The sequence below is a fragment of the Indicator indicator genome, chromosome 18 (genome assembly GCF_027791375.1).
Source record: "Indicator indicator isolate 239-I01 chromosome 18, UM_Iind_1.1, whole genome shotgun sequence".
NCBI classification, from domain to species: Eukaryota; Metazoa; Chordata; class Aves; order Piciformes; family Indicatoridae; genus Indicator; species Indicator indicator.
The window spans coordinates 3,774,656-3,799,671 of record NC_072027.1 but is presented as its reverse complement, the minus strand read 5'-3'; the positions used below and the strand labels follow the sequence as shown (position 1 = coordinate 3,799,671).

The window sequence follows — 25,016 nt, the reverse complement described above, 5'->3', positions numbered from 1 at the left end:
CCAGGGCCAAGGGGAGAGCCTGGCACTGCCAGAGCAGCCCAGGAATCAGGGTCAGCTCAGCAGAGCTGCCCCTCCGCCACTCCTCCACACTCCAAACGGGCTGCACCCCACCAGCATGGGGCTGCAAGGGGACTCCTCGGCCCCAGGGCAGCAAAACGCCGCAGCCCGGCTCTGCCCTGCCCCTGGCCCCGCCATTTTGTCTCTCGATAAGCCAGCGGAGCCGCTGCCGGCAGCTCCACAGCGAGCAGAAACCCTCGCTAAGGCGGGGGCAGGACGGCTCCTCCCGCCCCTCAGCGCTGCCCCATGGAGCCCTCAGGGGACAGCAGCGCCTAAGGCCTCTCCTCTACCATGACAAACACCATGTCCACCACCACCCCGCCCACCCGCTTTATAGTGTCTGCTCCGCGCCGATTGGCTGCAGCGCCTGTCTGTCAGACTGGGAATTTCCCGGGGGCTGAACCGTCTCTCGCCCCGCTTCCTCCCGTGCTGGTGGCGGAGCGGCACCGGGTACGGTATCGGTACTTGACCCAGCTCGGGGCTGCGCTGCAGGTGAGCTCGGAGCGGTAGGGGGCCCTGCTGCCCTTAGGGGAAGGGCCCTCCCTGGGGCATCGCGCCCCGTGTCGCGCCGCCCCGGAGCGAGGTCCCGGTGGTGGGGAGGGGCTGGTGGGGATCGCGGCTGCGTGACGCGTTCTGGCCGATTTCAGGGAATGAAAGCTTGGTGGGGGTTCGGAGCTTCGCTGCCCACCAGGAATATGCCCCGGGGCTCGCCCGTGTGTCGCGGGCGGGTCGCGATAGTCACAGTGCCTCCGTTTCCCCTCCTTTGGGGTAGGGCAGGGGCTGCTGCCTCCCATTGCCGCTCCCGAAGGGGCAAGTCGGTGGCAGGGGAGCCTGTGCTGCCCGGGGGCGATGCCCAGGGAGAAGAGAAGAACCCCTCTTGCCCCGCGGGGGTCTCTTCGGCAGTCCCGTACCGCTGCCATAGCCCGGGCCGACTCCCCGGGCTTCCTCCCCTCGCTCAGCCTTACACAACCCTGTCGTTTCCCCAAGCCCACGCAGCAGCCTTTGCACGGTTTCGGGGCTTGCGGTTCCCTTCGGGCAGGGACGGTCTGTGGATCCCACCCTGGGGGCTGCGCTCCGAGGATCATCCAGTCGATGCTTGGTTTGCCCCTCAGAGGTTTCCCTCCCCATGCCGTTGCTGGTCCAGCGGTGCGTGGCCACATCAGATGCGGATCCAGAGGCTGGGAGAGTCAGAGCAGGAGTGGCAGCATTTGGGGAGGTGGTGCACAGTTTGCCTCCCCATCTCCCCTCTTTCAATTCCATGCTAAGGTCCCCACTGAGAGCAGAGAGAAAAAAAAGCTGCTGCCTGTTGGCCCTGCTGTTAGGTGGGAATAGCTCCAGAGAGGACTTGGTGGGAACCTGCAGCCTTACTGAGATCCAGCTATCCCATTCCCCAGGGCCCTGGTTGCTCCCTGGTTGCAACCTTTCCCCTTTAGCTTGTTGTTTTCGTCAGCTTTGGATGAGTAAGAGCTGTTCTGCTGCCACCAGCTCTTCTGGGGTGCAGATTTCAGGAGCCAAGAGATGGGGCTTTCAGCACAGGGGCAAGTTCTGGAGGCAGGAAGGCTGGCCAGGCATGTCCTTGAGGGCTGTCACTATGGCGAGGTGAAGTAAACAAGGAGAGGTGAGGCTTTTTGCAGCCTTTGGCATCGTTCCTGGCTCTGCAAGAAATCCCACGATGCCCTTTCGGCCTGACCTGCGCCAAAGCGTATTTAGCACAGGGCAGTGGGTTGTTGCTTGCCAGCAGCTGGTACAAAACATCCGTGGGTGGAGGAAGCTGAACCATCTACTCATGTGGCATCACAGATTTTGTTTTAAAACAAGTCTCAGGCTTTGGGTGACAGGCATAGCTTGGCTGGTAGGGTTCTACGGTGCCACTGTCTTCTGCTGCTTGGTTGTTTCACAGGTGAGGTGCACCAGATTGGACAGGAGTAGCCCAGGTCCTGCCAGAGGTGGAAAGCAAGGGGTGGCTGTGCCTTGCTCTGCTTTTGAGTGCTGTGATGAGCAGCCATGATGCTACTGAGATGAAAAAGAGCAGGCAGCATGAAGCAAGATGTCTCTGCAGCAGAAGACTGGGTCTTGTGTAAAACACCACAGTGGTGCCCAGGGGAGCACCACCACCAAGTCTAGCTGCCTGTCCTGTCTGCACTGGAGCTTGGACTTCTGCTGAGGAGCTCTGCAGATGCGTGTGGTGGTTACCGGTGTTTGTAACCCAGGTTCCAAATGGGGAAGTTCTTTGTTTTCCTGGTGAGCAATCTCCTGGGAAGCAACTTGTTTTGTGAAGCCTCTGCGGGGGGTGGCTTTCTCAGGCAAGGGTGGGTTTTCTAGCCAGAGGACATCTGCAGCATCTATTGTGTTTCAGATTGGGCTTTTGGCTTCCCTACTGTCTCTTTGCAGCTAGCCCGGCTGGGAAGAAAAATGTTTTGAGTGGAGGTTCAGACTTTTCCCTTTGAGACCCAAGCCTTGCAATACCTGCTTTCCCCTTTTATTACTCCTAGCCCAGTGGACTGCAGTAGCCAGAAAGTCTTCTTATTGTTGCTTCCTCCTAAAGCAAGCTCTTCTGCTTCTCTGCAAATGAGACCAGTCCAGCAGCCTGGGAATGGTTGACCCTGATTTAAGGATCTCTGAAGAGGAAAAGAAACTGGGCTGGGGGCTGTGGCATTTTGTTGATTTCCAGTAAAGTGATCAAACAAAAAAATTCCTTTCATAGTTTCTATCTGAGTAGCTTTTGCTGTTCCTCTGAGACCTGGGACCTGGCAGCTCCAGTCATGGGAAGATGATGCTGGCAGTCCACAGGGATTTGCTTTTGCCTTGTGTGATCCTGGCAGGAAGGAGAGTTCCTGGGAATGTTGCATGCCAGGGTAAGGAAAACCCCATTCTCTTAAGGGCTGGGCCTCTGTGGATCACAGGATGGGAATTGCTGGGTTGCCAAGCCCGTGGCTTCGCAGGGCTGGTCTCCCAAAGCAAACCTCCAGTGGTGCCAGCCCACTCACTGTGCAGGATTAACATCTTCTGCCTTCCTGAGTTCAGCTGTTTGGTGATTTTAAAGCAGAAATTGTTTCCTGTGGCCAGTGCAGCCCTGGCTGTGGTGCTGGTGGCTGAGGCAGTGATGCATGTCTTCCTAGGTGACGGCAAGAAACAGCTTGGCCGTGGCTCTGCAGTGCTAGCTGGCTCCCAAGCCTCAGCACAGCTGTTTAAATACCACCCTGCTATTGTCTTTGCCTCTCTCATTCTCCTCTTTTGCTGAGTTGTCATAAAAATTTACCACCTAAAAGTCTTGATAACCCCCAATGCCCACAGGCAACCGCAGTGGCTGACAACCGCTGTGGCTGGGCATGGAGCTGGTGAGCTACAGCCATGGTCCATGGCTGCTCCTCCACCCCCAGGGCTGTGAAATACTGTCAGATTAGCTCAAGAACTGTTGGCTGGCAAAAAGAGAAGTGTTTTCTGGTGGTTCAGTGGTTTCTCCTGGAGTTTGTGGTAGTTGGGCTTGTTCCTAAGCATCATGAGGTGCTGGTCTGTAGTCCTTTCTCTCTTCTCCCTCGGTGTTTTTATTGAAACAGATTTTTTTTCACTGCAGATTTCATGTTTCAGAACTCTTAAGGGAAAAAAAAAAAAACACTAAACCACAACCAGAGTAACCTGGTCCAGGGGCATGTCTCCAAGGTGATAGCTCAGTCCCAATGGCTTCGTGCAGAAATGGGGCTTTTCCTTCACCTCACTCTGACCTCAGTGATGGGCTTGGATGCTGCAGAAACCCTCCCCTGTTGCTGGGTTTTGTTTTGTGAATTCGTGGCTGGGCTATGCTTCCATCATCTGGACACAGTTCAGTTCTTCTCCCCTGCTGCTGTTTGAAAGCTTCTGTGGCTTCTCTGCAGCCATGTCTCTAGTAGGATGCTGACCTTGGGTAGATAAATGCTTGATAAAACCTTGAGAACTAGGAACAGCTGAGGTTTTCCGTGGCTCCATGCAGCTGGAAGAATATGTGGTCACTGTGGGGGAGCTTCTGGTCACCAAGCTGGTCAGTGCAGCTGACTGGGGTTCAAAGGGCAGGGGACCTCCCATGTGTGCTGTGGGTCAACATGAAAACATCCCAGTTTGGGGTCTGAAGTGCAAGAAAGTGGGGGCCTGGTACTTCAGGCTGCTGCAAAGCCACATGGAGAAAGGATGCCGCTTGTGAGGGCAGCCTGTCCCAGTGTTCCTCAACCCACACCTGGATTTGTGTCAGTGGAGGACATGGATGCCCCACAAGGTGCTCATTGCAAAGATCACTTTGCCATCCAGCTCCTCCAGCTCCAGATGTGGAGCAGCATGTGGTGACTGGGCACCAGTAAGAAACAGACTCAGGTCCCCAGCCTGCTAATGACACTGTCCCCATCTTCTGCTAGGCTGGCCAGGCAGGTAGCGTGGTCACAGGTGATGCATTTTCCTGCAGTGGAGTTGCCATTGGACCCCCAGGCCATGCTGGGCTCCATCCTGCCCACCAGCATGTCTGCTCCAGGGGTGGCTGGGGTGGATTTTGTACTGGTTGTGATGATGCTGCCTGGCACTGGGCCCCATGGCACAGAAACTGTCCTGGTCCTTCTGCAGCTTCCTGCCAGCTGCTATGGCTCCAGAAATAGCTGCTGCTCAGCCCACCCCACACCACAGCTGGGCAGATCCTGGCCATCACCATCTCCAACTGCTTGGGGCAGGATTGCCACAGGCAGTGAGAGGCTTGAGGGCATGTGCAGAGCAGGATGGAGAGACCTCCTGACAGATGCATCTCCCAAAAGTAAACTGCTGCCAGGGCTGTGTGTAATTACCTCCTGCCAAGGCAGGTGCTAATTGCTGCTGGGGTTGTGGATGCTGCCAGGTGGCAGTTGTCATCTGGAAAGTCCCTGCCACTCCCTGCCAGGAGGGTCATCTACACTGGTGATCAGCCCAGCTCGCTCCTGCCATGAGCATTAGTCTGAGCAGTTTCGGGTATGGGCTGCTCCCTTTCCTCTTTCAAAAATGCTCCTCTTCAGCCCCCTCCTGCTCATGAGCACTCCAGCTGCCTTGGCTGGGTGGAAGAACACATGGGGGTGCCCACGGGTGCTCCTGTGGGTATCCCTCGGGCAGCACCTCAGCACCAGCTGGCATCAGCCCTTGGGGCTGTCCTGGCTGCTGTGCTGTTCCACTTTATAACAGGCTGGCACCAGGGAGGACATTGTTGATAAGCTGAGCTGTAATTCCCAGCAGCTGGCTTATCACCCACAGGAGGTGGGTGAGACCTGGAGTCAGGATCCTGCCCAGCCATCCCCAGGCCAGACCTTGTCAAAGAGGGAGGCTTTAAGCCACCCACAAATGCAAGGAATTAAAAACCCAAGCAGCACACCGTGTGCAGGTGCTTCCTCCCCTTGTAGTTTGCTCCTGGCCTGGCACATGCCTGGCTGTTCCTTGGGCCCCAATTTGGGAAGCCATGCTGTTGGCAGCTGATTTTTCTGGCTGAGCCCTAGGGCAGAGCAGGTCCCTGCCTGGCTGCTTGAGCTTGTTCCCCCTGGTGCTGTCCAGAGCACCTACCAGCTGCAGCTTAAAGCTTTTAGAGCTGCAGACACTGCCCCTCCCTGCAAAGCCCTCCCACAACCCTATCTGTCCCTGCAAAATCCCCCTGTGGTGAGCAGGTTCCCCCCAGTGATGGTGCCCAGGTCTGTGCTGGTGTGGATGGATGTTCCTAGGACGGGTCTCCATCCCGAGTGGGATGCAGCAGCAGGTGGCTGCACTCCCACACCCCACAGGGGTGAGAGCCAGCCCCGAGTGGGGCTCCTGGTGATGCTTCCTCGCATGACACTTCTCATGGCTGTGAGTCACCCCAGCACGTTCCCTCCAGACAGGGCTGGAGGGGGAAGTGCCTTCACCTGGGACACTTCTTTGCCAGCTGGTGAGCAGCGAGACGCTGCTGTCTCCACTGGCACGGCACCCCGGACCCTGGCACGGTTGGGACCAGGGGACCACAGCAGCATCTGGAGCCAGAGGAAGGTGACATTGTGCTCTGTTGCCTTGCAGGGATGCCTGACTGTGAGGTAGGTGACTGAACCTCGGGCATGGAAGGGAGAGGACCTTACCGCATCTACGACCCCGGCGGGGGCTCGGAGGAGAATGGACCCACGGCCTTCGAGCGGCTGGTGGAGGAGAACACCCGGCTGAAGGAGAAGATGCTGGGCATCAAGTCTATTGGTAACTGCTGCGTGGCTGGGGGAGGAGGGGGTGGTGGGTTGAAATTACATGAAATTGCCAGACCAGCTCAGTTTGGAAGCAAATGAAGCTGTATTAACAAGCAAAACTACCATCTACAAAGAAATGCAATGGATATGTACAAAATATACAATAGTTACCTATCTGTACAACTTGTAAACAGCACAAGAACCTCCCCCCCACCCCAGGACAAACCAGGGGGCTACTAATACTTCCCCTTCCCTGCTGCCTTTCCCACCCCCCTGTACACACAGGACAAGAGAAAGAGCAGAGGGTTGTTTGTTAATACTCAGACACAACAAAGCAATGCAGCCAAGGTCAGCAAAGCCAGGAGAAGTCAGAATCTGCTAGAGTGAGGAAGCCAAAAAGGGAAAAAGTTATTTCCCAGACTAACTTTTATGGTAGATATCTGTCCAATGGAATCGTTTAGAATTTACCATTATTTTCCTTTTTGCATCCAATGGTAATTTGTTGGCATTCTGCCACTTTCTGTTCAACATCTCCTGCAACCCCTGTCAGATCAGGAGCTTTTCCCAGGTGCTGCTCAAAAACCTCAGTGTTGGGTGCTTGCTGCAGCAGCAGGGATGTGCCAGCACTGAAATGGTCCAGCTGAGTCGTGCCTCCCCCTTTCTTCTCCCTGGCTGCCTTCCCCACCCACCCCTGGTTTTGCTTTTGGTCTCGTGACCCAGCTTCTGCTTTCCAGTCCTGCTTCTGCAGCCGAATTTCCACCTGCTTTGTGGTTCCCATCGTGTCTCCATGCCCCTACCTGGGACCAAAACTCACTGGTGTGAGAGAGGCCACCCAGAGTGGGGAAAGAATTGCATTGCCAGCACCAGACCCCAAAGCAGGCAGGCTGGACCCCCACGTCCACTACCTAGGCTTGAATTCATCTCTTCTGGGGAGCAGAGGAGAGCTCTGAGAGAAGCAGTGCTGCCCTGCTGCCTCCTGTAACCAATCATCTGTGTGTCAGCCTGGGGCACTCTGCAGCCAGTGGGCCACTGGTACAGCTTTGCTGTTGAGTTTGGCCAAGAAATGTTGTCCCTGTGTGAAGAAGGACCATGCTGGGCACATCACCCAAGCAAGGGGGCTTGATGTTGATGTGAAGGGCTGCTGCAGGGTAGGCACTTGGGGAAGGAGAGTGAGCATCCTTCTGTTGCCCACAACAGGAGAGTTGCTAGAGGAGTCCCAGGTGGAGGCATCCAAGCTGCGGCAGAAGGCAGAAGACCTCGTGAAGGACAACAAAATGTTGATAGCATCTTCCTTGGAGGACCTGGTGGAAACTGGAGGTAGGAGGTGTGAGGCTCTCAGGGGAGGGATAACCTGATGGCTTGAGTTCCTGAGCTCAGGGGAAGTGAGAAGATGTGAAGGAGACTCATGATGGTTTCTTGCAGCCCTGTTATCTCTGAAGTGTATCAAACCACTGCCATCCTCCTGTCTCCTGGAGGAAAGTTCCTTTCCCCTCCCCATAGCTGGAGTAGAAATGATCCATCGTCCCCAGCCTCGCTGGAGGTCTGCTCTCTGCACCCCCACACCAGGCAGGGAGAGGCCCCTCTCTGCAAAACGCTCATGGCAGTGTCTTCTCCCCTCTCTGCAGTTGTTGGCCCTGATCCCAGCTCCACACGGACTGCCCCGGGCCGCACCCAGCCAGACACAGAAGCTCGGAAATCTCCTGCAAGTGTGAGTCTGGTGAACGTGAGAGCTGGTGTGGTGTGGCCAGGGGAGGAGACCCTCCACCTAGTTAAAGCAAAAGGAGGCAGCCTTTGGCCTCTAGAAATGGGATAAATCTGAAAGGAGGAGTTAGCTTCTCTGCTGTGCTCCTGTCCTGGTGGTCCCTGTCCCATGAGGTGAGCATCCTGGGCTGCCATTCCCCAGGGAGACCTGACCTGGCTGCCTCCCCTTGCAGGGATCCTCCTCGGAGTTCGAGGTTGTGGCTGTCGAAGCGCAGGGGTTTCCCCAAGAGAGCAGGAGAGTGGTGAGTGGCCCCTGTGCCTATGGGATTTGGTGGGTGGTGGGTGGAGAGCCGAGCTACTGGTGTGGTGGTGGTGGTACTGGGGGCATGAGAGGGTCTGTAGACAGGCAGTGGTGTGCCCAGTGGCAGGCAGAGGCAGGGACAGGGGTTCTGTGTCAGGGTGGCCAGCAGGGCAGGGATATAGATGGAAAGGACAAACTCGGGAGCTGGGATTTCTAGTACTAGTGCTGACGGGGATAGATCAGGGGAAGCATGGATCGGGGTAGAGATGCCTCTGTTGCTGCCAGAAGGCTGAAGGTGTGGTCTGCTGAGACTGCTGAGCAGCACAGGGGATCCATGGGCTGGGAGAACTGAAGCTGTAATGTCTCCACCCGGGAACTTGGTGTCCCTTGTCCAGCAACTGAGGATCAAACCTTTACAAAGCTGCAGATGTTTAAGCATACAGAGGGCTGTTGCACAGCTTCTCAGTGCTGGGCCAGCTCCCCGCCACAGCCCCGGATGAGAGATGAGGCCAACCTGCACCAGGAAGGAACTTTGCAATGCTCCTTGAACTGATCTGACCGCACTTCACCCCCTCTCTCTTCCCCAGGACTTGGAGCAGCCATCAAACGAGGATGCCAACTTGCTGCCCCAGCTGCAGCAGCTGGAGAACACACTGAGTGGCTGTGCCAAGGAGGCCAGCAAGGACCAGGTCTTCGTGCGCATGGGCTACATGGCCTCCGAGCTCAAGCGCCTGGCCTCCAAGGTGCACAAGAACGAGCAGAGGACATCCTTCCTGCAGGTGAGCAAGGGCTGGCTGAGCTCTTCAGGAGGGTTTTCCCCTTTGCTTTTTGTTTTTTCCTTCCACCAAGTCCCTCCTTTCTAAGCCCGTGTGGACGCCCACCTCCATGCCAGGGCTTGGTGGGATGTGGGTGGCCAGGCAGGCGACCAGGGCTGCCCCTTACACTACCTGCATTTGCCCCCCAGACGCTGTGTGAGACACTGCACAGTGAGAACAAGGAGCTGAGAACCAAGCTAGAGCATGACCTGGAGCAGAGGAACCAGGCACTGGAGAAACTCAGGTGAGAGTGGGCAGTGTGGATGGAGATGGGGCTGACCTGGGTGTTTCTTCCCACTGACCTGTCCCTCCCTGCCTGCAGGTGTGAGAACCAGGAGCTCCGGAGGATGGTGACACTGAGCAGCCAGGACAGTGGGAAGAGGGAAGCTGCTGAGCAGCAGCAGGTGAGGAGGCAGCACCACCCTTGGAGAGGGCTGGGAAGGAGGCAGGGAGCCCGCTGACATATCAGCAAAGGTGGCCTCGTTTTAATCAAGCTCCCAGTTTGTCCCAGTGTGACCAGCAGGACGTCTCAGGGTCTTGAGGGGATGGGGGAGGCCGTGGGAGGGGGAACTGGCTTGAGTTTAGCCAGCCTTGGGCACAGCCTCCACAAAAGCCCTGAGGGTCCCCCCCGTGCGCGTCCAGCAGAGCGGGGCCACGGTGGAGAAGGCGCCGGGCAGAGGAGAGCTGGAGGCCAAGGAGAAGAAGGTGAAGATCCTGGAGCACCAGCGCAGGGAGGTGAGGACCAGGCTGGGAGGGAGGCACTGCCAAGGAGGTGGGGAGTGGGCAGCAGGGGTATGGGGAGACTGGGACAGGGCTGCAGAGCTGCAGGGAAGCACTGCTGGAGCCAGGATCTCTGTCCAGCTGGTTCCTGAGGTGCTTTTCATGATGGGAGGCTGCTGGGGACTGCCACAGCTGGCTCGGGGCAGGGCTTGGGCTCCCATTCAGCCATCCCTCTCTTCACAGCTGCTGGAGGTGAATAAGCAGTGGGATCAGCACTTCCGAGCCATGAAGCAGAAGTATGAGCAGAAGGTAGGGCTGGGTGCTCACTGCTGGGTGCTTGGGAGACACATCTCTGCTGAGTGCTGGCTGTGGGCACTTGCAGGAGGCTGGGTGCAGGGGAAGCTTTTGGGGCTGCCTATGCCTCCTTGCCCTCCAGTGCATGTCCTTCAGTAGCTCCCTCCCTGCAGCTCACAGACCTGCACCAGGAGCTGGCCGAGGCCCGCAGGGCACTGACGGAGCTGGAGACGGAGCGGGAGCAGAAGCAGAGAGATTTTGACCGCAAGCTGCTCCTGGCCAAGTCCCGGATTGAGACAGAGGAGGTGAGGCCCTTGGGAGGGCTGCTGGGGAGCTGCTGGCCCTGTTGCCCTGTTGCCCTGCCTGATCTCTTCCCTGGGTTCTGCAGGCAGAGAAGGAGAGGCTGGCCATGGAGGTGAGGGACCTGCAGCAGAGGATGCGGTTCCTGCAGGAGCAGCTGGCTCCGGTCACCAGGCAACGGGAATACCAGGAAAAGGAGATCCAGAGGCTGAACAAGGTGAGGGCCAGGGCATAACTCCTCCCTGAAAATGTCTTTTCTGCTCTTCAGCCTCTTCTCCTCTCTTAAATCCAAAACTAACCCTGATCAAACCCCTCCTGCCCAGCTCCCTGCCCTGACAGTGTCAACCACATACGTCTAGGCACCCAGGGGAGGCGGGGCCCTGTGGTCCCTCTTTGCTATTGTCCAGTTATAACAGCTTCCCATGCTGGAAACATCCTCTAGAGATGTCATGGGCATGGTACCTTGCTCTGACCCCCTTCCTGGTCCTTCTCTTCCTCTCTAGGCACTAGAGGAGGCCCTTAATGTCCAGGCCTCTCCACCACCCATCTTTGCCAGCACCATGGAGCCAGTAGGGAATATGCCGCAGCAGGAGCTGCTAACCCAGAATGAGCTACTCAAGCAGCAGGTAGGACAGGACATGGAGCCACTGGAGGCAGGGAGGAAGCTATGTGTCCTGAACCTCTCCAGCAAAGAGCTCAGTGTGGCTGGGACCAGCCTTGATAGGGGGTGCCAGTGCTGTGGTGGTGGGGAGTGGAGGCTCAGAATCCTCCAAGCCTTCAGCTGGAAGGACCACAGCCATGGGCACATCATGCAAACCCATGGGCCTGGGGCTTGACGTGACTGGTGGGGTCAAGAATGGCAACACAGTGATGGAAAGTGCTTGGGGAGGTGTCAGTCCTAAGCCAGGCTCATCCACATCCTTCTCTCCTGCCAGGTGAAAATTTTTGAGGAGGACTTCCAGCGGGAGCGGAGTGACAGGGAAAGGATGAATGAGGAGAAGGAAGAGCTGAAGCAGCAGCTGGAAAAGCTGCAGAAGCAGCTGGTCCTCTCCAACAACCAGGTGAGCAGTGCTGCATGCCTCTCGGAGCCTCATGTCCATTCCAAGTGTGTCAGAGGGGTTTCTCCCCAGTGTCACAGCCCCCATGCCCATCTCAGAGCAGGGGGTGCCAGGGAAAGAAGAGGGCAGAGGTAGTTTTACTGCAGCCTGTCCCTGCGGAGCATCCCCCTTCCCTTGTCTCTTCCTTCTGTCCCTCTCCTGGGGATCTGATGGAGTGGGACCAGTGCAGGCATTCCTGCAGAGCATTCCTGCAGCCCTTTTCCCACAGACAAGGGGGGTGGCAGGGTGGGCTCTGCACTAACCCCCTTGCTCCCAGCTGCGAGCCTCTAAGGATGACTGCCAGAGGGAGAAGGAAGAGAAGGAGAAGCTGAAGAAGCTGCTGAAACAGCACAAACAGGTGGGAATGGGGAAGAAATCCTTTTTGGCTCACCCCCTCTTAGAGGGGCAGCTCCAGGGTGGGTGGTGGGTGATGCTGGTGGTGGGCTGCCCTTGGGCCATCTCTCCAACATCTCCCACGGCTCCTCACAGGCTTCTGGAGAGAGGCTGCACCCCGAACCGCTGCCAGGGCCACTGGGCCCTGCCTGTCCTGTGTACCAGTACCAGTACAGCCCCCCTGTGGCTCACCCCATGTACCATGGCTTTGATGAGTGGCAGCAGATCCGGTACCCGCCAGCCATGCCCAGCGAGCACCCGCCAGGACAGAACTTCCACCATTTTCCCCCGGTGAGTGTCTTACCTGTGCCAAAAGGAGGAGCAGAGGGTCCCATGCAAGGAGGTCTGGGACTTGCTGCTGAGCAAGCAGCTCCTCCAGAGCCACCCAGTCCCCGTGCAGGGAGCTGAGCACACGTGTCCTGTTGTCACATGAATGCTCAGCCCTTCTTGTCCCTCTCCTTCCCCTCGTCCCCTGGCAATCAGAGGCAGAGTGCAGCCTCATGAATCACATCCCTGGTAATTTGCCATTTCTGTTCCATCTCCTGCAGCCTGAGTATCCCTGGCGCCCGCCCTGCGCCATGGCTCGCAGCCAGAATGCCCAGGCAGTGGCCGGGGTGAAGCCAGTGCCCAAGGACTTGGGTAAGGATCAGACCCCTGTCCTTCACCCTGAGACCCTGGGCTGACCATTTCAGGGAAGGATGGGGGGACAGCTTGCCAGGCAGTGACCATTTGCCCTCAGCCCCCACCTCTGCTCAGCCAAGGGCATGATTCTGCCATGGGGTTGGTCCCTCCACCACCATCCCTGCAGCATCTGAAGACAGACATGAGCCTGAGCTCCAGGAGCCCACAGGCTTACAGCAATCAGTGCTCAAGGATAGTGCCCATCCTCTGGCTGGCACCCCTCCCGTGGGGTTTGTCTGGGCACACGGAGCCGTGCTCACCCCACACCACCCCTTTTGTGTCTCAGAACAGGCAGGTCCCAGACTGCCCTAACGCCAAGGACCAGCTGCACTGCGATGCCAGCAGAAGAGGAGTAGGGTGTGTGTGTGTGCCCCTGTGTATGTACCTAGGAGCTTTCTCTGGCTGCCTGTCCATGGACATGCAGCAGAAGTGGCCACAGCCATGGCCTGGAGCAGCTCAGCAGTGCATCCCCACAAGGAAAGTGTGAAGGAGGGACTGAAGGTGCCACTGTGGTGGCAATCAACGCAGGATGAGGCTCTGTGGCCATCCCCTTCCCCGAGAGGCGTCAGGCCTGGTGTTGCTGTAGAGCTGAGCCAAGTCTTCAGGGAAGAGGAGCTGGTGCTTCCCAGGATCATGCCAGATGCTGCCCGGTCCAGGGGCTTCAGTTTGAGCTCTTGGAGGTGCAGGTGACAGTGGGGACTCTCCTGGCAGTGGGAGATTCTGTGCTCACAGGCAGGTGCCTGCCACAGCCATGGCCCGGGCTGAGGGTGGTTGGTGTCTTTGTATTTATTTAAGGACTGAAGTGTAGCTGAGTCTCTCTGGTTTTATCCCAAAAGCTGCTTCCCCTGGGGCAGCCTCTTGTGTGGGGAGCTGGGAGGGCTGCTGGTCCCCATGTGCTCAGATGTAGCTGCAGGGCCCAAGCCAGCACAGGGGGAGCCCAGGATCTATTGCTCCAAGTACATACCCCCCATCTCACCCCCTGGTTGCTGGTCCTAGCCCCTTGCCCTCCCCTTGTCTGCCCCCCACCTTTGCCAGGGCAGGGAAACCCCTGCTGCCCCATTCTTCCTTCTGCCTTTCCCTACCAATGGCTTTGGAGCCAGTTGTTTCAAACCGCCCAGAGCAAATCTTGCTCTAGGAAAAGAAGTCTGAAGAGGGAAAAAAAAAAAAAAAAAAAGAAGAAACCAAAAGAAGCCCCAACCCCCAGACAACAAAGCAGCTGTGTTGCTGCAAGTGTGACTGTCACGTGCATGACAGCAGCAGGAGGCACGGTGCCTGGCATGCTCTTCGCTGGGGACTAGTCCCTGGTCCCCATTCCCAGCCCCTTTTGACTCCCTATCCTCTCCCCAGATACTGGGCTGTGATGATAAATCCACACTTGCAGCTTGGGAGTTTCCTGAGCTGGGAGCCAGCCATCCCTTCCTGCTGGTACCTCCAGGCCTGCTGCTGTGCCCCCTGCTTTTTCCCCCCACCCCTGGCCAAGAAGCAGAGCTGCACAGTTGCAGAGCCTTTATTTGGTGTTTCTCTGGTGGGAGGGGGAGGTGAGGGGCCAGCTGCCCCCAGCCAGGAGAGGAGCACGTCTCTGTGCCAGTACCACGGGCAGCTTGAATGCACTGAAGAGCTGCTCCGTGCCCAGCAGGATCAGGCCAGGCCCGCCCTATGCCAGGGGCTTTCAGGCCAAGCCTTCATGGAGACGTGGGCTTCTGCTCCGGGGGCAGCCAGCCCCTGCATCCTCCCACTGCCTGGCGAGGTGGGATGGAGGAGCAGGGAAGGCAAGCTGAGGGCCAGGAGGAGCTGTCACTGCCAAGGGGGAGGTGGGACGTGGTGTAACTGGGGAACGCCCTCCTTCCATCGCTGAGGTCTCTGCCACCAGGCTGCCCAGCCCAGTGACCTGGCTGGGGTGTGCCAGAGACAGAAGCGATGGAGGGGCAGCGTGCTGGCTGGGGAGGATGTAGGGAGGGGACAGGGTGGGGGGAATGCCAGCATCAGGGAGAAGCCACCTGTCAGCCCCAGCCTCTACTGGCCTTCCTCCTCCTCCTGCTGCTGCGGTGGCGGTGGCGGCGGGGGGTGGTGGTGCTGCTGCTGCCTCATGTAGGTGATGATGTCGTTCTTCACCACAGCGATGTTGGCACGGTGGTACCAGCGCATGACAGGCACACCATTGGGGCCTACCAGGAACTTCTCGAAGTTCCACTTGATGTCGTGGTTCCGCAGAGGCTCCCAGAAGAGGTTCTTGGGGTGCCCAAACTCCTCCGCCACTGGGGGACAGGAGTTCTGCAGGGAAGCAATGTGTCACTTGTCTTGCACCCCAAAAAAAAAAGAACAAGCTGGGTGCTGCCCTCTCATCCCTCCTTGCCATGGCACATACCTTCAGGAAGGTGAAGACCTTCTGTTCTTTGGCCCCATTCACATCCCCTTTCTGGAAAAGCTGGAAGTTGGGGACGAAGCCACCCCCTGGCCGGACATACCTGCAAGGGGATGGTGAGCAGGGTGTCACAGCAGGCAGCTCTCTGTGCTGCACAGAGGGAGGGAGGGAGCCCCAAGTGCTTATGGGCACCACAGCCCCAGGCTGGGAGGGGGTGACAGCCAGCAGCAGCCTCTGCGCTCACTGCCTGGCTGGTGACCGCAGGTGCCCTGCAGCCCTGCAGCAGTACTCACTTCAGCGCGGGGAGGATCTCTGAGTTCTGGCCAGGTTCCTGCTTCCCGAATTGGTTGGATGGGAAGCCCAGGACCACGAGCCCATAGGGCCCCAGCTCAGTTTGTAGTGCATTCAGTTCTGTGGGCAAGTAGAGCCAGGGATGGGTTAGCAGAGGGCCACACTTACCCCCACACCTGTACCCACCCTCTTGGTGCATCTCTGACCACATCAGCTACCCCGGGGCAGGATGGACCATGGGGACCTACCAGAGGCTGCACACCTGGATGGGCTGCCTGCCCTGACCCTGGCGTGTCCTTGCCCCGTGGAACACTTACCAACATACTGCAGGGTGAGGCCTCAGTAGGTGGCCACGTTGACAAAGAGCACCATCTTCCCCTCATACTTCCTGAAGGGGATATACTCATCTCCATCAATGGTCAGGGCCCCATAGTCATAGATTGTGCCCTGAGTCGAGTCGTAGCATTTCACCTGTGGGGTGAGGAGCATCCCATGGGGCAGGCTGGGGCTGCCAGGCACCCCGCACCCACCCGTGCCCACTTTAGCAGCCTGGTGCTGGTTGATGTGGCAGCTGCCAGCGCTGTGTCTTCCCTGAATGCTGCTGGCAGCAGCCAGGCTCTAGCATGCCAAGGTTCCAGCGGTGGGTCAGGTTGGTGTGTGCATGCACACGTGTGTGCACGCCCGGCCAGCCAGGCTGGCTGCTGCTGCAGGGGGGTGACACGGCCAGGACCAGGCAGGAAGATAGGAAAAGGCTGGAAAACAGCCTGAGCTGGCCTGATAGTGCAGGGGGGAGACCAGCCCCAGCCTCCCTGGGGCTGTGGGGGAGCAGGAGCCCACCACCCCTGCACGCACCCTTCTGAGACAGGGACAGACAGATCACCCGGGAGCTGCCAAAGCCAGGGCAAGGGAAAGATGAGGGCTGGATCAAAACTGAGTAGGAAAGGGCCAGGCTGGAGTGGAGCACCCTCTGCTTGCAGCACTGCAGGGGTTAAACTAGGGGAGCCCATTTCCCACCCCCGTCGAGGGATCCAGGCTCACCCAAGTGCTATTGAGGGGCTATTTTGGGAGCTGGCAGGAGATAAAGTCCCAGAGGCTCTGCCTGGGGAGCTCAGACTCCGTGAGGCTGGCTGGATCCTGGCACAAGGCTCTGTTTCGTCCCCCTCCGGGATGAGGAGGCTGGCCAGAAGTGACAGTCCCCCCGCTGCCCTCAGCCTGCCGGTGTGTGTGGACACAGCGGTCCCCACACTCTCCAAACGTGCATGCACCCCCCTGGACACCGTGCACGGACACAAACCCCGTGCTCTGCCCCTATGAGGGTCACTGGGCAGCGGGGTGGACAAGACTTTGTCCCCCTTCGTCCCCAACCCCAGGACAGCAATTCCCCCTTTGCAAAAACTATCTCAGCAAAATCCTCCCGTGATGCAGGCACCGGGACTGGGGTTTGGGATGTCACAAGGCCACCGTGCCCCACTCCTGCACTTGGCCGCGCTGCAGCAAGCCTTGGGGACAAGAGGGTCGCTAGGGTGCCACATACCCCCTTCTCCCCTCCCCGCAGTCCCCCTGGGGGTGGCTCCCCCCTGCTCTTACCTTCTCCCTCTCCTGGCTCTGCCCCGGCTGGACAAGCCCAGCCAAGAAAAGGGGCAAAATCCAGGCGCTGCCGGACCAGCCCCCCATGGTCGAGATGGGGTGTGGGGTGCGGGCACCCCCGGGGACAGCGGCGGCGGGGACACACACAACCCCCTCTCCCCGTCGCCTTCTGCCACTTCCGAGCCCGAGAGCCGAGAAATAGCTGCTGGGCTGAGCAGGGGGGGGAGCCAATGGCCGGGGGAGGACGGGCCGAGGGCTGCGTTAACTGTCTGTGCCCTGGGGCGGACCCGATGGCCGGAGGGGGTTGGCCAGGGGAGGAGGGGGTTGGCAGGACCACGCTCATACCCAGTCGCGGCGGCCAACACACGGGGCTGCCGCATGTGCCAGAGGGTTTATGCAACGCGTTACACGAAACAAGGGACTGGGGATTAAAGCCCGCAGGGGAGGAGAGGAGCCAGGCAGTGTCCCCCACCCCGCTCAGGGCACCCAGCTGAGGTGACATGCACACCCCCGAGTGGGCTGCTGTCACCTGAGGAGCGGGGACCAAACCGCTCCGCACCATTCTCGGCCTCTGGTGTCCTCCCTCCGGGGGCTGTGCTGCTCAGGGGTGGAGGAGGGTCGATGGAGCTTCTCCCCTTCTCAACCCAAAACATGAGGGTGTTCCTAGAAGCAGCCCTGGAGCAGCCTGGAGGCTCTAGCCCCCTGGTGACCCTGCTGTGGCCAAGAACGGAGCACAGCCTTAGCCCTTAGTGTCCCCAGGGGCAGGAGTTTCCAGGGCCCTGTTTGCATGCCCGGGGAATGCAAATATTTACCCTGGGCTGGCTCCAAGGGAAATATCCCTGGTGAGGTGTAAATTCCCTGAAATCCATAAAAAAAAAATTATTTGATGGGAGAATGAACTAGCTGGAGGGGAGGTGGAGAGGGCTGTGGTTTAGGGTGGGGGCTGGCTGGAGACAGAGGGCAGGACAGGGTGCCAATGGGTGAGCCCAGGGGGCACCATGAGGTTTGGCTTTGTTAGAAAGCAGGACCAGCCCTGCCAGGAGCTGTCACTGAGCTGCTGCTTGAGATGTTGCCAGGGAAGGGCAATATGGCCATGGGCTTGAGGGAGGTTGGAGCAATCTCCTGTCTCATGTCTGTGGCTGGCAGGAACATCGTGTCCCAAGAAAGGCTGATGTCAGTGTCTCAGTGCAGCCTCAGCTAGAGTGGGAGGGCTGGGCGTCAGGTATGTCCCCCAGGCACCTGGAGAATCCATGGAGCAGGGGAGTTGCAGGTCATTTCCCAAAGCTTTCAATCCACACTGCTGCTGGACAAGTGGTTTGCTCTTGCCCTGCTGTGGGTCCCCAGACAGTGTGGGGTGCTCCTCCAGGTCCAGGCAAGCCCCCAAGATGACAGCTGCCACTTGAGGACTGCCCAGAGTCCAACACAACATGCCAACAGCTGTGCTGACAGCAGGGATGCTCTCGTTACCCCTCGCTGAGGTGGTCAAGGTGCAATGAGGAGGCTCCTTGCCAAAACTGGGGAGCCTGTGGGAGTCAAAACCAGGGGGACTCAGGTCTTCCCACCTGCTTCCCAGGCTCTGGAGAGATTTGGAACCATGGGGCTGCAGCTTCTGTCTAGCACACTGCTTGCACCTCATTGCATCCTGCAGCGGAAAGGGACTGGTGTGTGCCCAGCACAGTACCAGGCTCCCTGACACAATGCTGTGCACCTTACCCAGCTCACACTGCTGACCCCAGCCAGGGTTTGAGCCACCTCCTGGAACAGAGCCTGGGAGCTGCTTGAGGCTGTGCTCCCTGCCCTACTAATTCCCACCATAGGAGCAGCCACCTACTTCTAATTATATCCCCTAATTGCCTCGGAGGGGCTTTGGTGGATTTCCCGTGGTCAGCAGAGGCTTGGGGGCCAGGAGAAGCAGTACAGCATGCACAGTGGTGGTGGCACAGAGTGGTTGTGTCCCTTCCACATGTCCCTGATCCCTGCCACACCCAGAGAAAGGCTGACCCACTCATGAACTGTGTTTTCCTAAAACCAAAACAGAAATCAGAGACTTGTTTGTCCAAGTTTTCCTCCTTGGGTCTTGGAGCCAAATCGGTCTCAGTGGAAGTGAGGAACAGGGGAAGACTTTACAAACCACAGCTGATGGATTCCATCCCTGCCACTGAGCTCCCAGGGGACCTTGGGCATGGCACTTTGTGTCCCTTCCATGCTGTGCCAGGCCAGAGGCTGCATAGGAGAGCTGAGGGTGCTGGGGGCTCCAGCAAGCCAATGCTGCTCCACCCTCTGCCAGATCAGGGTCCCCCACCCCAAATGGCAGGCAGCTGTGCATGGGCTGACCCTCACACAACCCTTGCACGTTGTTTTTCCACCAGAGCTGGGCTGAAGCCAGCCCCTGCCTGCTGCAGATGTTTGACAAGAGTTTGGAGGCACGAGGCCAGGCACTTCCACATCCTTGGCCACTGTACTGCCACTGCCACCAGCCTCCTCAGCTGTCCTCAAGCCATGGGCCAGGGGCTGCAGAGGCCTCATGCCACACTGCAGGGCCATGGTTAACACAGGGAATGTGAAACCAGCCATGGGGACCATGTACTGCTGCTGGCTGGGCTTGTCCCAGAGACAAGCAAGGAGCTTCTTCCCTGCAGAGTGACCTGGACGGTGCCAGTAGTGTGCCAGGGGCAGCAGTGAGGAGCTCTGGCAGTGGCAGGCAGCACTGCCTCAGCTGGCAGCTGCTTTCCCTCTGGCACTGCACCAATCCTGGGGCAGCCTCTGAACTTTTGTTCTAGGGGTGCCACGGGAGGCAAAAGCAAAACAAGCTCTGCTGGGCAAGAGGCCTCAGCTCCTCCAGCACCAGGCTTGCCCCCATGGCTGCCTCCACATCTCCCTCAGCACTCACTGCCCTGCCCCAGCCCATGTGCTCCCCCAGGCACCGCCTTGGCAGCCTCCCCGCTGGGCATGGTGCCTAATGCCCTTTGGAGAGGGGACAGCCCCTCCCCAAGTGCCCTTGATCACCTGAGCTACGGCTGTGGCTGCTGCTCCCTCCGACATCCCCAGCCCTTCTTGCCCCAGGCAACGATTTGCCCCCTGCAGAAATGCTCCATTGCCTCCCATCCAGAGGGGACAGGGGCACACAGCGACTCACTGCTGCTGAGCAGGGAATGGGACACGGGGCAGGGGGCTGCTTGTTGTTGCCAGTGCTCCCCTCTGGCTGGAGGAGCTTCCAGAGTGCTCTGACCCTGTGGGAATTTACTCTTCCCTGAGGCTGGGGAAGGATGAGCCCACCAGTCATGATGTCCTGGAGACTTCACTGCAGCCACGTTTGGGACCACATAAACTTCTCTTTGGCGCCATGGGGCTTGTGTTTGGGTCCTGTATCAACAACTGCTCCAGGTGGAGGCTTCCCTTGCAGTGCCCAAGATGTTGGGGGTCAGCTCTTGCTGCACAATTGCTGCTGGGGCTCCCCACCTGATGAGCCACAGGGATAAGGCACCCAAGCTGGGTGCTTGCACCCCCGATTGGCTTTCATCGCTGCCCAGAGACAACCTGAGAGAGCTGCATCCTCCATGCGCCCTGAAGCCGGCTCTCACCTTGCTCCAGCACCCACCAGTGCTGGCAGGCAAGCCTCCCAGAGGATGCTGAATCACCTCGGCACCCATGTCTTGCCTGCCTGCCGCAGCGTCATCCCCAGCAGGCAGGCAAAGGCATTCTTTGTCTCGGCGAACAATACCTCCGGGCTCCAGCTCTGTTGGGCACCGACGCCGGGGTGCGGGGAGGGATTTGCTTATCTTGTTCAGTCCTGGAGAAGGAATTTCCGACTCAACAATGCACATCGGCCAGAGTTCACTCCCCCTGTTTTCATGCTTTAGAAAGGTCCTGTCTTCTCCCTGCTCTTCCCCCGCTGCCGTTTTGCTCCGTGCAGTTTGTTGCTGTCATGAGCAAACCTGGCTTTCCAAGGCTTTGCAAAGCCTTTCCTGGAAATGTTTGTCGTGGGCTTGAAACTTCCCAGAAAACTCCTACCATGAAAGGAAACCTCTACCATGCCTTCCCGACAGGGGCATGGGGAGGTGAGAACTTCCAACCATTCCAAAATGTGTTGTTTCTTTTTGTTGTTTCTTCCCTATTCCTCTCACAGTCAAGCTGCCGAGCTCCAGTTCCCAGTGCCAAAAGCTTTTTGACCATCTCCACACCCAACAGAGTTCCCCAGGGAAGGGACACTGGGGTGGAGCATGGGGGTTTAAGCAGAGCTGGGGCTGCTCCCATCCAGCACAGACATAATCTCCTCCAGCTGCCGCCACGTCGTGCCAGGGAGGGAGGGAGGGAGAGAGGGGGAACAAGAGGAAAATAACTCTGGTTATTTGCCTCGAATTCTGAAACCTGAGAGGGAAGAGAAAGAGAGGGAAAGACGCACACACAAGCGCTCAAAACAGAGCTCTGTTACTGGGCCAGGCGAGGGATACGTGTCTGCTCCCTCCCCGGCACAACCGCAGCCCGCAGCTCCGGCTCAGGCGTTTCCGCTCCCCAGGGGCTGCAGCCCTCTGCTGGGCTCCTTCCCCGGGGAGGAAAACGTTCACCCAAGGTCATGCTTCCCTGCCTGCCCCTCCAGCCTCAATACAAACTTCTTGCCGGCTGCACAAGGATGGAACACAAGTTTTCCAGCAGCATGGGGCTGGTTGATCTTTCCAGGGGAGAAAATGGGAATTAAACAATTCCCCACCGGCGTCACCCGAGCGTTTCCCCACATCCCAGCCTGATTCATTTCATTATTCATGATCTTTCTCACTCTGAGTCACTGGAACACCATTTTGGCCACAGGACTCCTGCCACAAGCCAGAGCCCAGCACAAAGCTGGTGGTGGGGAGTGAAAATAATTGCCCAAGCAGGAGAAAAGCAGCTGTCACTGCTGTCAGAAAGCCCCTGGGGATCCTTCCTGCTCACTCGCTGATGCTATCACAGCCAGACTTGAGTTGGCACCCCTGGAGCACAGAGCCAGGCTGGCAGCATCCCTCCCATGGGGCTCTGACAACCAGGCTCAATAGCCAGGCAAGAACCTTGAGGACATTGAGCCAGGGTGGTGCAGGAGTCAGCATGGGGAGGGTTTCTGGAAAGGCTGCAAAGTATCTCAGATCCTGTACATGGGCACCTGTACACTGTCTGTAGCACGGACAGAGATGCAAACACGCCCATGGGTAGAACAAAGTCAATTTATTTCACAGCAAGGAGCAAAGTAAGAGCTTACACGGTCCCTTGGGTATGAAACCCTCTGATCTTTCTACCTTGCCTGCCCAGGCAAGGGGTACACAGACTCCCCCCACTCCCCAAATGGGGTAGGTGTGCCAGGAGCCCTGGCCAGCAGCAGGAGCACTGAGCGAAGCCAGCACATGGGCAGCCAGGCTGGCAGGAGCTGCCCATGCTTCTCTGCCCTCTAAGACCAGACCCAGAGGAACCAAGCACCCTGTAAGGTTTTCCTACAATTTCAGCAGGTATCTGGTAGAGGAGAAGCCAGTGCCAGCTGCACAGCTACCATGCAGCCAGGATGGGCTCTGTCACCAAAGCTTTCAGCCAAGTCTCCAAATGCACAAGCAGAAGCAACATCCATCTTGCACAGACCCTTTCTTCCCAACGTCCCCAACAGCTGCAACACTGAAGAAGAAATAACTTTGCCAAGCATTTCCACTCCTTGCTGCTTGCCAGGGAAGAGACAGGGTCACCAGCGAAGGCAAGACCAGCAAGTTGTTTCTGGCTGGCCACATCCTCCAAGTCACACATCTCCCTGCTGGTGCCCAGGTGGCCATCCCCACAGCCATCCCTATGAGCTCAGTGGGTCAGAAGGAGGCAGTGGGTTCACGCAGTGAGAGCCAGGTGCAGGGGCAGGTGTCTGGGTGCTGGCCCACCCTGGCTCCTGCCCATCTCTTCCCAGCTCTCAGGGTGCCCCATCAGGCTCTGGGGGGCCCTTGGCACAGGGTCCCATGGCTGTGGCACCCTGGCCAGCAAGCCAGCTGTCCCTCGAAGCCTCACACGATGCCATTGCGTGTGGGGTGAGTCCGTACCCGGTAGATGATGACAGCAGTGGCTGGGCAGAGCACCAGGGCTGTCATGATGAGGATGGTGGCCAGGATGATCAAGACGATGACCCAGACATCCAAGATGTGCTTGGGGAGGGCAGCAGGACCTGAAGGATCAGGGAGGTCCATCCTGCAAGGGAAACCCAAGAGGGGTGATGGGGCAGCCCCCTCCATCCCTCCCATAGCTAGAAGCTCCCCCGATGCTCCAAGCACTCAGCTGCTCTGTCCAGGGAGGACCCTGCAGCCATGTCCAGCCTTGGCCTCCAGCTCCCTTGAGAGCAAAGGGCTTTGGTAAAGGCTCCTCTGAGATGGCCCAGGATTTATAGTGCAGCTTTGATGCAGCTGGATGAAAGCCCAAGGTAAAACTTCCCCGGTAACTGCTACCGTCGTTAAAGCAGCTGCTAAAGCCAAGCCACAACCGGCCGTCCTGCCGGTCACTCTCCAGCAAGTCATCCGGCAGGGAAACGGCGGGACCAAGGCATCCGGAGCCCCGCTTCGCTTCAGGGGACCCTCGTACCTCCCGCACCCCGGCTCTGTGGTGCTGAGTCACGGTGTTAACGGCTTCATTAGCAGTTGGGCTCGGGGGTGCAGGGTGACCACCATCAACCCCCCGCAGCCGCCCTCCGACAGGTCGGGGAAACGGGGTTACGAGAGAGCTCCCCCCGACCCGTCCGCAGCCGGCCCAGGCTCCGACAGCCCCGGGGCGGAAGGGACACAACGGGAGCCTCCGCTGCGGCGGAGAGGTGCCGGCAGCAACTTGCCTGCCCTCCCTGCCCGTGCCCTCCTCCTACCTGCGATGCTGTCCGGCTCCGGCTCCGGCTCGGCGAGAGGCAGCGTCAGGTCTCCGCCGGGGTAGGAAGCCTCCGCCCAGCCCCGCCCGCCCCGTCCCGAACCGCGAGGGGCGGCAGGGGAGGGGGGACGGGAAAGAGAGGAGAGGAAGAGAGAGCAAGGAAAGAAAGGGAGGAAGGCTGAGAGAGGGAGGCGAAGCAGGGCAGGGCAGGACCTTTGTTCTGCACGCCCCGGTTCATTCCTCCTGTTCCACGACAGGATCTCACCGTGGGAGACCACCTGGAGCCAAACCCGACGATCTCAAGAGCCAGGGAGGAGGCACTTTGTTTCACGGCAAAACAGGTTCATAAAGGGCTCTTCCCCTGCCCCGATTGCCTCCTGCCTCACATGCACCCACTTGCCTCCGAGGCCCTGGGCGAGAGGGAAAAGCAAAACCAGAGTCTCCCTCCCTGAGACCGCAGCAGCGAGGCACCGGGCAGCACTCCCCAGGGTCTTTGTCAGGGGTGATTTACAGACCCAGGGGCAGAGATTATATCTGGGGAGGCAGCAGACCTCAGCCCACCGGCTGGGAACAGCATTTCCACTGCCCAGTGGAATATTCCACTCTGCTGGTGATGATGATGGGCAGAGCCAGCAGCAACAATTCCTGGCTGGCCCTGGGAAGCAATGTGGGATGCTCTGATGTTCCTGCTGGGACATAAGTGTTACCTGTATTGGGACCCATGCACTACACCCTTCACCCCTGCCTTTCCTGGGAAAACCAGTGGTGAAAGCCACTACCATGTGCTCTCAGACACTTCTGGCTTCCAGGTACTTCCCAGGCACACAGCTCCCCACTCCTGCATGGGCATTCCAACAGTGCATTCCCCTCCAGCTGGTGCTGCTGGATGAAAAGCACATGTGGGATTTTATCCTGAGTGGTGGCAGATCTCTATGGTTTCCTCTGAAGCCTCACAAACAAGGAGCAGGCAGAGGCCAGGGGCTGAGGCCAGATGCTGTGCAGGGACAGACATTCTGGGGCGAGGACAAAGGGAGTGACATCACAAGCCAGGCCATGATCACGATGGGTGATGTGCCCACAAGCAAACCGGAGGTGGTTTGCTGATGCAAGCTCTGCCCTCTGGACATACACTGCAGCACAACATCCACTGACCTCCTGCTCTTCTGCTGATCCTACGAGATAGAAAAGTTTGCTTTTATCATGACCGTGTCTCAGCGATGGTAAGACTAAAAAGAAACCATCTTTGGGGTATGAAGAAGTCTGGCAGCTTGGGGGTTCAGAAGGGAATGTGGGCAGCAAAGCAAATGTGAACAGAGGCTCAGGGAAATAAAGTATGACAAGCACAGGAAAGGGTGGAAAACTGCTCCATAGAGGACAGCCTGGGAGTCCTGG

General features: G+C 58.4%; 3 protein-coding genes across 3 annotated transcripts; 1 reads left to right on the top strand and 2 right to left on the bottom strand.

The window, feature by feature from the left end:
• The first annotated feature begins 480 nt into the window (after positions 1-480).
• Positions 481-12,885, top strand: TNIP1 (TNFAIP3 interacting protein 1). The gene is made up of 18 exons (XM_054388898.1): positions 481-549; positions 6,079-6,249; positions 7,434-7,553; positions 7,862-7,944; positions 8,171-8,239; positions 8,826-9,017; positions 9,203-9,297; positions 9,376-9,457; positions 9,696-9,788; positions 10,017-10,082; positions 10,241-10,372; positions 10,456-10,584; positions 10,871-10,993; positions 11,303-11,428; positions 11,742-11,822; positions 11,954-12,148; positions 12,406-12,496; positions 12,825-12,885. Exons 2-18 carry the CDS (start codon positions 6,117-6,119, stop codon positions 12,848-12,850), a joined length of 1,836 nt encoding a protein of 611 aa, XP_054244873.1. The 5' UTR covers positions 481-549; positions 6,079-6,116; the 3' UTR covers positions 12,851-12,885.
• Positions 12,886-14,034: 1,149 nt separating this feature from the next.
• On the bottom strand, positions 14,035-16,934 carry GPX3 (glutathione peroxidase 3). Its single transcript, XM_054388903.1, has 5 exons — positions 16,779-16,934; positions 15,509-15,662; positions 15,194-15,311; positions 14,904-15,003; positions 14,035-14,809 (listed from the first exon to the last, which is right to left on the bottom strand). Exons 1-5 carry the CDS (start codon positions 16,863-16,865, stop codon positions 14,552-14,554), a joined length of 717 nt encoding a protein of 238 aa, XP_054244878.1. The 5' UTR covers positions 16,866-16,934; the 3' UTR covers positions 14,035-14,551.
• Positions 16,935-22,768: 5,834 nt separating this feature from the next.
• Positions 22,769-23,656, bottom strand: SMIM3 (small integral membrane protein 3). Its single transcript, XM_054388904.1, has 2 exons — positions 23,626-23,656; positions 22,769-22,964 (listed from the first exon to the last, which is right to left on the bottom strand). The coding sequence occupies exon 2, from the start codon at positions 22,961-22,963 to the stop codon at positions 22,784-22,786; it is 180 nt and encodes a 59-aa protein (XP_054244879.1). The 5' UTR covers position 22,964; positions 23,626-23,656; the 3' UTR covers positions 22,769-22,783.
• Positions 23,657-25,016: the final 1,360 nt, after the last annotated feature.

Coding starts and splice junctions, on each gene's coding strand:
- TNIP1 (XM_054388898.1), top strand. CDS start 6,117: ATGGAAGGGAGAGGACCTTACCGCATCTACGACCCCGGCGGGGGCTCG. Junction 10,373..10,455: donor CCCGGATTGAGACAGAGGAG/GTGAGGCCCTTG, acceptor TGGGTTCTGCAG/GCAGAGAAGGAGAGGCTGGC. Junction 12,149..12,405: donor ACTTCCACCATTTTCCCCCG/GTGAGTGTCTTA, acceptor CATCTCCTGCAG/CCTGAGTATCCCTGGCGCCC.
- SMIM3 (XM_054388904.1), bottom strand. CDS start 22,963: ATGGACCTCCCTGATCCTTCAGGTCCTGCTGCCCTCCCCAAGCACATC.